The sequence below is a fragment of the Haemorhous mexicanus genome, chromosome 1 (genome assembly GCF_027477595.1).
Source record: "Haemorhous mexicanus isolate bHaeMex1 chromosome 1, bHaeMex1.pri, whole genome shotgun sequence".
NCBI classification, from domain to species: Eukaryota; Metazoa; Chordata; class Aves; order Passeriformes; family Fringillidae; genus Haemorhous; species Haemorhous mexicanus.
Window position 1 is genome coordinate 134356857 of NC_082341.1, and position 10261 is coordinate 134367117.

The 10261-nt window shown below is 43.5% G+C and overlaps 1 protein-coding gene and 1 long non-coding RNA gene across 4 annotated transcripts; one reads left to right on the plus strand and one right to left on the minus strand.

Annotated features, from left to right (window-relative positions):
- Positions 1-213: 213 nt before the first annotated feature.
- Positions 214-1224, minus strand: LOC132336312 (uncharacterized). The gene is made up of 2 exons (XR_009488848.1): positions 1065-1224; positions 214-624 (listed from the first exon to the last, which is right to left on the minus strand). It is a non-coding gene; the product is annotated as an uncharacterized LOC132336312 (long non-coding RNA).
- A 111-nt stretch (positions 1225-1335) lies between these two features.
- PDP1 (pyruvate dehydrogenase phosphatase catalytic subunit 1) lies at positions 1336-8982 on the plus strand. Of its 3 annotated transcripts, XM_059863711.1 has the most exons (3): positions 1363-1488; positions 1922-1956; positions 5020-8982. In XM_059863711.1, the coding sequence occupies exons 2-3, from the start codon at positions 1926-1928 to the stop codon at positions 6669-6671; spliced, it is 1683 nt and encodes a 560-aa protein (XP_059719694.1). In that variant the 5' UTR covers positions 1363-1488; positions 1922-1925; the 3' UTR covers positions 6672-8982. The 3 variants fall into 3 exon arrangements, with proteins under 3 accessions (XP_059719703.1, XP_059719694.1, XP_059719685.1); XM_059863720.1 differs by lacking the exon at positions 1922-1956 and having other exon boundaries at positions 1336-1488; XM_059863702.1 differs by lacking the exon at positions 1363-1488 and having other exon boundaries at positions 1566-1956.
- Positions 8983-10261: the final 1279 nt, after the last annotated feature.

A 10261-nucleotide genomic window follows, 5' to 3' on the forward strand; every position in this document is an offset into this window, starting at 1 on the left:
GAGTAAAGACCGAAGTATAGTCAAAAATCTATGTTTTGTTACAGCTGCTGAGGGAATGCTAATTGCAACAACCCAAGGCTTGCTAACATCTGCTGCCAACAACACACAGCAAAGTGGGCATCCCAGACACCCTGAAAAATAGTAAGGCGTGAGAGCACAGGCATCTGTAAACAGAGAGATGATCAAAGAAATCAAAATACTGTCAAACTTACATACTTTTCATGTTCAGAAATGTACATGGAGAGTAAGTATGGATCAGAGTACCTCAGAAGAACATGCAAAATTGAGTGTTGCACTAGAGATGTAGAAGAGGGACAGGACAGTAACTAAGAGAGGGGAGAGGAAGGAGGGAGGGGAGGCTGCTGCTGCTGCACCGGCAGGAACGTGTAGCCCTGCAAGGGAAGGGCTGCTCCTTCTTCATAGCCACTGCCCTCAACAGTTCCTTGCTGGCAGTGAGGGCAGCAATGTGGCGATATGAGGGCAGCAATGTGGCGATGTGAGGGCAGCAATGTGGCGATGTGAGGGCAGCAATGTGGCGATGTGAGGGCAGCGATGTGGCGATGTGAGGGCAGAGAGGGCCCTGGTCTTCTCCACTGCACAGCAGCCTGCTCTGCCCCAGGGATTCTGGAGAAGACAAAACATCACAGGGCAAATTAATTAAAAACAAACAAACAAAAAACTCAAAATAAAAGAACCAACAAAACAAAACAAAAAAAAATCCCCAAACCAAAACAAACAAACCCCACAAAACCAAACATAACCCCCCCATGTTGCAGTACAAGCTTCAGTGGTCTCTTGCAGAGTTAGCGAGCTTTGTGACTGCAAGTCAACTCGAACATTTCAAGCGGGAAAAAACCCAAAAAGCACCACTCTTTAAAAGGAATTCAGAGTAAATGGCAATACACTCTACAAAACTTAGACATTTTCCCATATTGGGTCTCCATAACAGTTAGAAGTTGTGTGACTGACTCCTGACCAAAGGAGTATGGGGGGCTTTTCTCGAGGCAGAGAGGACTTAGGGGACAGACTGTAGCGGTCTCTTGCGGAGTTACCGTGCCTCGTACCTGCTAAAGGCACTTCACGAACATTCCCGGGCAAACAGCCCCAGCCCCATTTCCCGCGACAAAAGCGCTCCGCGGGCTCTCCCTGCCCTCACGGACCCCTGGGGGGAGGGGACCGGACACAGCGCGCGCCGCCGCCGTCTTCGCGCACGCACCGCTCCCTCCTTCTCCCCGCCCCCCGCGCGCTCCCTCAGCCTCCGCGTCACGTGCCCGCCTTGCCCTCCTCTGCAGCCAATAGGCGGCGCGCCGCGCGCCGCAGGGCCCTTTATAAAGGCGCGGCGGCCGCGGGCGTGAGGCGGTGGCTGTCGGGGGGTTTGGGGGTGGTGGGTGCGTTCGGGGCGGCGCGGTCCTGCCCTTCCACCCGCTCCCCTTCCTGTGCCGCACGGTCTTTCCACCCGTCTCCCTGAGCCGCCCGGGAAAGGCCCAGGTCTGTGCCCGGGACGGGCGGAGGGAGGAGGAGGTGGTCGTGCCGGAGGCGGGCGGGCGGCTGGGGAGGGGCGGCCATGTCGGGGCCGCGCAGCGCCTGAGCGGGCAGCGGTATCCGCCGCGGCGGCGCACAGTGAGAGCGGGCCCTGCCTGTCGCCCTGCCGGAAGGGAGAGCGGGGCCGGCGGGGCTCGGTGCCCGGACGGGCGGCGGGTTCGGGCGGTCCCTGCGGAGCTGGCTCGGTCCCATCGCTGGGCGAGCGGCAGTAGCGGCGCCGTGCGCCCGCAGAAGGGCTGTGTGTGCTTGTCTCCTCCTGTCTGCCGTCCCACCTCCGTGCCGGAGCTCTACGTCTTCTCTAACAAACTCTCTGCCTTGCTTCTCCCCCCGCCCCCCGGGCTTCTGCTTTGTGGATGTTGGCGGCTTCATGTTGTGACAGGAGAATGTGTGTATGTCCTGGGCCCAGGCGGATCGGTATGTATCTCCCTTCGTGGAGCGACGGGCTCGGGGGTCGGATGGGACCCGGGGAAGGGGCTGCGAGGCTGGGCTGTGTCTGAGGGCTGAGGCCGGAAGGAAGGATTAACGGTGCTGCTTGTGTTGAATGCTTCTTATTCTTCCTCCCTACCTCCCTGGCTTCTCCAGCTGGCTCATTCAGGTCTGTCAAGTGTAGGAAAGGCACCTGAGTGTTTTTACCTGAAGCCATGGGTGTCTTTGGCACAGTGTTTCGGAGGAACCTGTCTGTGCCGTGTCAATTAGCCCTAACAGTATGGCTGTAAAGAGCCTTTTTTAAAGAAAGGTGGAACATTTTTCTATTTTTTTTTTTGTGTAGTACTACAAAACCTGTTCAGTTGACTGTCTGACTCACTATTATCGTAACATATTTACAGCTTTGAAAAATAGTGCTTGTACCCTGCTCTGGGCTTGGAGAGGTATTTACACTGGATCGATTGTAATGCCTTGACAAATCTTGATTGAACGGTACCATTTCTACTTCTTTTTCTCTACCATTTTTTTATCAACCATAATGATCTTGGGATCTTAATTATTTAAAGGGCAGCTGAAGTGTCTGGTTATATTTGGGGCAGCTGTGTTGTAGGGATAAGTGGAAGAGACTTTAATTTCAATTAATACTTGGACTCTTGGAATTAGGCATTTACTTAATTAACTTGGAATTATTGAAGCTGGTATGTGCAACAGACTGATCTTGTAAGCGGTCTTAGATCTACTGTAAATGATATGAGCCTTGGAAAATGTGAGGTCAACTTCTTATACTTCCTCTTGGATTTCATTTGATAAGCTAATGATTAAAAATCATAAAAATATCCTCTGGTGACACTGCAGAACTGTTACAGCAGCAATACATTTGTATTTTTGCTTCATCATGAAGCAAAAAAGTGTCTTAGCAGTTGAGGCACCACTGTGGGTCAGCACTGAACATAAATGCTGAGCAGTCAGGACAGCTTGATCCAGGTGGAGTCTAATGGGAGACCAGTGCTGAAGCTGAGGTGCTGCTGTAGGCCAGGCACATCCATAGAACCTTAAGCAAATTTGTTGCTTTTAAATGTCTTGTGAAGAAATATACATAACTGTTACCAAAATAGCTCCTATATAATTAGAAGGTGGTGAATAGAATTTAAAATCTATATTTGGAGTTACAGTCCACTGCTGTCATGCTGTGTGCATGTGAAGCCTGGACTGGAGTAGCAAATGGCTACCATAAATTCAGTATGCATCTGGAAGCTTCAGCCAATTCACTGCTCCTGGGTGTCTGGACTACAGCCCAGGCTCTTCCTGGTACCTGCACAACAGAAAACTTCAATCTTCAGCTGTCAGTGGGGGACTCAGGAGAGTTTTTGTCAATGTGCAACAGTCACTCGTTAGTACTGGGGAGTCAGTGGAGTGACAGGAACATGAATTCTACTCTGCTTTCAGCACTTAGATGTCACGTAACTGAAACGGGCTCTTCTCTGGTTTACTTAAAAGGAGCTAACAAGCTTGAAGGGAAACTATGGCTTGCTTCCCTTTCTTGAAACAAGGAGAATGGGGTGAAGCTTCGTATGTTTCCAGACACTTCTTAGCTGGCCCAGGTGATCGTGGCTGAAGCTATGTAAAGCTAGTAGAAATTGCAAAATGCAATTTCTCCTATATTGCATGATCATTTAGATGGTGTATTGGGGCTTGTTGCATATTTTTTTGGGGTTGAGTCTCCTCTGAAATACTGGTATGCCTGTTTGGCTAAAAAAAAATCCATTTACTGACTGAAGCACCTTGCATAACACAGCAGTATCCATTTCTTCAGTAAAACAATTTGACATCTAGCAGTGCTGATAGATTAGTGGTTATGACTGCAGTAAGCCTTCTAATGGCCTCTTCTGAGAAAAAGCTTTTGCGATGAAACTTGATCATAAAAGAGAAAATTGAATTTGCCTTAAATGTGTGTACTTCACACAAGGCACAGTTCAATTCCATCTCTGCTCCGGAGTTGTCTCTGAAGTATTACATAGTAAAAGACTTCCTGCTAATGAGGCAGAGTGAATAAGGCTTTTGAGAGGCACTCTCACTAATGTTGTGATTTGGTATGTAAATGGAGACGAGAGTATGCTAGCATATGCTTTCTTCAGGGAAGTGAAAAATACAGAAATCTTTTTAGATATGGCAAGTAGCAGTAGAATATTTTTTCAGATACGAGTGGTTTATCTTAACACTAAACTAGCTTTAGAGTATCAAGCAAGGCTCTGTTCTAGTCAAGGAAGCAAACAATTTGCATATAGGCCTTCAACTGAGTAGCCTTTCAAGGTGTTTTATAATCTTAAAATGTACTGGGATGAAATAGCTGTTGAAAAGCTGTATTTCCGTTCTACCTCTGGTACTTACATCTTAAGCTAGAAAATTGCTGCATAGATTGCTGTAGCTGTTTTATATATGTAACACAAGTTTTAAGCTTTACATGTGAAAGAAGGGAAGGAAACAAAACCTGCTACCGACTTCTGATTGCATAAAGAGTATCAGAGTATCAGTTCTATCACCTGCTTCTGCTGTCTAAACAATCTTCATTGTATGTCATCTCAGAGTTGTTTAAGTCTCCCTGTTAGATGCTTTCTTTTCTTCAGCCTTACAGAAAAAGTTTTCTTCCTTGTGTGCCACATCTGTCTCTGTCAGCTATGAAATCACCAGGAAAACAAATAGCTGTAAAAGTCCTGTGGCAATTCTGTAGAGTGCTCCATGCTAACTATTGTGCTAAGTTGTTTGAAGGTTCATTGACTGTCTGGGTGATGCTTTTACTTCCTGCCTGCTGTCTGAGTGGGTATAAGAGCTAAAATACCTGTGCTGAAGTATGGTTTAGCTTTTTTGTTACAGCCTAATGTAGTGTCTATAAACAAGCACCTCGCAATGCCTCTTTGTCAAGTCCTTTGAAGCTATGAACTCCATATAATAAGCAACTTGGTTAGGAGCTATAAACATCTTAACACAGAATTCTGGGGAGAAAAAAAATCTCTTGGCTGTCCCACTAAGCATAGTTGTTCTCTTGTCTTTCAGCAATTCCAGTCCGAAGCTCCAGGCTGCCATTGTTGTCTGATGCCATGCCAGCACCAGCTCATCTGTTCCCATTGATTCGTAACTGTGAGATTAGCAGAATAGGCAGTACTGCGTGTTACTGCCACCATAAACATCTGTGTTGTTTGTCATCTCATTTTGCTCACAGTCACTTCAGATATGCACCACAGAAGAAATTTGCGGCACTTTACAGGCCAAAGGAGCACTTTAATCACTTTATTCACGCAAGGGATTATGCTTCTACACCACAGAGGTTTTACCTCACCCCTCCACAGGTTAACAGCATCCTGAAGGCAAATGAATACAGTTTCAAAGTCCCAGAATTTGATGGTAAAAATGTAAGTTCTGTTCTTGGCTTCGACAGCAACCAATTGCCTGCTAATGCTCCAATAGAGGACCGGAGGAGTGCTGCCACTTGTTTACAGACAAGAGGGATGCTTCTGGGTGTGTTTGATGGCCATGCAGGCTGTGCTTGTGCTCAAGCTGTTAGTGAAAGACTGTTTTACTACATTGCTGTCTCTTTGTTACCTCATGAAACTTTACTTGAAATAGAAGATGCTGTGGAGAGTGGCAGAGCTCTGTTGCCCATTTTACAGTGGCACAAGCATCCCAATGATTATTTTAGCAAAGAGGCTTCCAGACTTTACTTCAACAGTCTAAGAACTTACTGGCAGGAGCTGATTGATCTCAACAGTGGAGAGACTACTGATGTGAGAGAAGCTTTAATTAATGCCTTTAAGAGGCTTGATAATGATATTTCTTTGGAAGCTCAAGTAGGAGATCCAAATTCTTTTCTCAACTACCTAGTACTGCGAGTAGCATTTTCTGGCTCAACTGCCTGTGTAGCCCATGTGGATGGTGTCGACTTGCACATTGCTAACACAGGTGACAGCAGAGCAATGCTCGGTGTTCAGGAAGAAGATGGATCTTGGTCTGCAGTTAATTTGTCCTATGACCACAATGCACAAAATGAACATGAAGTGGAACGTGTGAAAATGGAGCATCCAAAGTCTGAAGAGAAAAGTCTTGTGAAACAAGATCGTCTCTTGGGTCTCTTGATGCCTTTCAGAGCTTTTGGTGATGTCAAGTTTAAATGGAGTATTGAACTGCAGAAGAGAGTAGTGGAATCAGGCCCAGATCAGCTGAATGACAATGAGTATACAAAGTTTATTCCTCCAAACTATTACACTCCCCCATACCTCACAGCTGAACCAGAAGTCATACATCACAAGTTACGGCCACAGGATAAGTTCCTGGTTTTGGCCACAGATGGGCTGTGGGAGACAATGCACAGGCAAGATGTGGCTAGAATTGTGGGGGAGTACCTCACCGGTGTTCACCACCAGCAGCCAATAGCTGTTGGTGGCTATAAAGTAACTTTGGGACAGATGCATGGTCTCTTAACAGAAAGGAGAGCAAGAATCTCTTCAGTGTTTGAAGATCAGAATGCAGCAACTCACCTGATACGTCATGCAGTGGGTAACAATGAGTTTGGAACTGTGGATCATGAGCGACTATCCAAGATGCTTAGTCTTCCAGAAGAGCTGGCTCGAATGTATAGAGATGACATTACAATTATTGTGGTGCAGTTCAATTCACATGTTATAGGCGCATATCAAAATGAGGAATTGTGAATTTAGTGCAGTGAACTAGTTACTAAAGTTGTAACAAGGGCCAGTATGAGCAGCAAATTAAAAAAGATCCACCCAAAAATAAAATTTTAAAAAGCCTTTGGCAAACAAGTTTCATTTATTAGATTCAGCATATCTATTGTTCCTGCCTTTCCCCAGAGATCTAAAAGCATGGGAAGTGCTATTGACCCAATACAGAACTTGAAGAGGATGTCCTAGCTTGGGAAAAGAGTTTTTTATAACAACTTTGCACTATTGATTTCATGAATGCTGCTAAAACAATGTCTTGAATTTGGCAAATATGGATGAGGGAGGAAGTAGGATAAAGAATTAACTATCCAAGATCTGGCTGTTCAAGAAACGTCTTGCTTATAAAATATCTGCAAATATATATGCTTAGGGAAAAGATAAGTAAAAAGTATTGTTGAATTTTTTACAGGGCTTATTCTTGCAATGGTTATCTGTGAATATATTGTCTATTGCTTCTTCTAAGAAGGTAACTTGAACCAAGTAAGTCTTCAGTGTAACAAAGTTGTCTCACTTTCATATGGACAATGTCATTCACGTAAGGATATTTGTCTAAGTGTTGACTTTCAAGGCAGGTCTAAGCCATAATCAATACTGCTACAGTTTAATCATATCTTATGCACCGTAATTCCTAAATTTCTTGTGCATTAATACTTGGCTGTGGTTTTCTGCACAACTTGTAGGGCAAGAACACATTACAACATGCAGCAAGATAGATATCTTCATGGAGGACTTCAGTTTTCAGTATGAAGAAACTTTCAGACTTTTTTACAAAAAAGTCAGTATTGTTGGTTAAGGCTGTGTTTGCTTTCCTAAAGGTTTTGTCCTTCATGGACTCTACCTCTCCCTGGCATTGCTTATCTACTAAATAATTTTTCACCTGAAAAGATCAGGAAATCATTGCTAACCTCTGTAGCTTTGTAACTTGCATTCATTTTCACTTTGGATATTTCAAAAAAGGTCACAATACATATCCTAAACTTGAACTCGTATGTGTAAGTTGGGTTTTTGAAAAACTACAAATTACAAAAAAATTGAAGTCTGGCTTGTAAATAGCATTTTAATTGGGAAGCTGACTGGCATGCTTGTGTATGTTCAGTGGCTATTTCTAGCAATTTCTTTTAGTTGTGTGTTTCTGGGCAGCTGGTATATGCATGTTTTTACAGTCCAGAATAGTATTGGAGAGCAGTCTCTGAAATGGGTCTCTCTGGCTTGGAATGGTTGAATTTGAACTTTAAAAGATTTTGTGTGCCAAAATTGTTGGGCTTGTAATGGTAAAAGTAGAGACTGACAGCTAATTTGTCATCATTGCATCTGTTTGAGGTATGTTGCATTGTGTACAGATTTATTTTAACCTGCCCTTAAGTTAAAACCTGAAATGCCTGCTGATATACTAGTCCTTGATGACTGAGAGAACACATTTATTCCTGTGTTCTAGAGAACAATGATAGGTCAGCTTATTTCACTTTACCAAGGTGTTTCAGTTAAAATATCTCCGTAGCCCTCATCATAGCTTGTTGAATCAACACTTGACTGAAATATGCTAGGTTTCTAAAGTGGCATTTTTTACTAAGTATGTCTTGCCAATTAATGCTGCTGTCCATAGGGTGCACTTAGTTTGAACAATGAACCTGTGCTATAGTAAACATTGGCTCCTCAAACTCACTAATGCTGTGTGTACTCAGTGGCCTGCAGCTTTAGTATGTCTTGACCTAACCTTACCTGTCAGCATCAATATTGCTGTAAAGTTAATGATGCCTAAGTTCACATTCAAGATGGACATAACCCTTCTTTATTTGAAGGGAAAAGGGAAACTCTAAAATGCTTAGACAAGTACTGGCAGTTGACATTGCTTCTGTATGTTGTGTTTAGGTGACTGTCATTAACTAGGTCAATAGACTATGTTCTATCATTTGAATGCAGTATGTATCTCAGCTGTTGCAGTATTTAACTTTCTTACTTTTTTTTTACTGTTAAAGCTCTGTTAACATGCATTGATGTATTTAACCTACAATTGTTGATACGGATTTGGTACAAGTCATAGCTAGAAGAAATGCACATTGGTCCCATGGATACAACTTTTGTTGAGGAGAAGCTACTTTTTGTAGTAATGATACTTAAGTATGGGGTCAGACAATATTTATGTATTGTCAGACATATTTATGTATGCTTGGAGACTTGCTCAGTATGTATACAGTGAACAGAAGCAGCATAACTGCCTGCTGAACAGGTGATCTGAACAAACATCTTTTAACAAATTCCAATAAAATGATCAATTATGCAGAAATCCATGTGTATTGAGTTGGTGTAGAATGTGATATCTCTTCTGCTAGGACTTTGTTCTTTTGTGTGATCCCTGCTATGAATACTCAGATGGCCAAGGAGAGTGAAGGATAAATGGAAACAGAGAATTGAACTTCAGAGTGCTTCAGTGCCACTGTGAGGCTCAATGTCACCCTGCCTCAGGCATGTTGCTGCTGCCTCCCTCAGGCAGCAAAGCTCACATCCTTCCATCAGTATTGCTGTGTCTCAGATCCCAGCACCTCATGAGTACCTTCAGGGGCAGTGCTGCTGAGGAAGCAGCATTTTGGATCTTAAAGCTGGATACTGTACTCTGTATCAAGCAATACCGCATTTCATAACAGTCTAAAATATGTGCAGATTAAATTGAGGCAAGAATGAGCTGATGGTGAGCTAAACAGAAACAGATCTTGTACCCCAGGCTGAGGACACATTTGTGTTGTCTACCAGAATTGTTGCATTGTGGAAAGGGTGTTGCTGGGATTACTTTGTCAAATAAGTATTTCACAGCTGCAGATATATGGTTCAACCACGGAGGATGGCTGAATCTTGACAGTCAACACAAGGTTTACCTTAATCTTCAAAAGTGTTCTAGATGAATGTGTCAGTGCAACAGTAATACTTTATGAGAGGAGTGGGAGATATGTTATCTGTACTTCCAGCTTAAGGCTATGTTAACTCTGTTCCCTTGTGTTCAAGTGGTATGTGCATTGTATTTGCATCCCATCCATCTGAATGCTGAAGCACAACCCATGTCAGTTGTACAAAGGGTGTTGTTTCTAATTGAAGCTTATGTAGATCTGTATTCAAAAGTTTCCTTGACAGGTTTCATTTTTGCTCACACCACTGACATGGTGGTGGTTGTATTTGCAATGCAATATAGATAAGCCTATTGTTACAATGCTGGTTACACCAGCTGCTTTTTTATTTGCTGCTTGTGAGTATTAATAATAAATTTCTGGGTAGAGGGAAAGGATAATCTGACTTTTATAACTGGCTCACAAATTAAGTATAAGCTGGCCGGAGCATTGTGTGGCAAAATGAAAAGCAATCTGAGATGCATGAATGATCTGTCCTATCTGTTTTGCTGGGTCTGAGGGTAAAAAAACACCAAGCAACCTTTCTAATGTATTGATCAGTGTGCAGGGCTTCTGAAACTGCATTTCTTGCAAATGACCCACCTAATCGGTCATGAAACTTTCCAGGATTACATAAAACTTAAGCATAAGAAAATACAGGCACCATTCAGTATATACCATGATAAG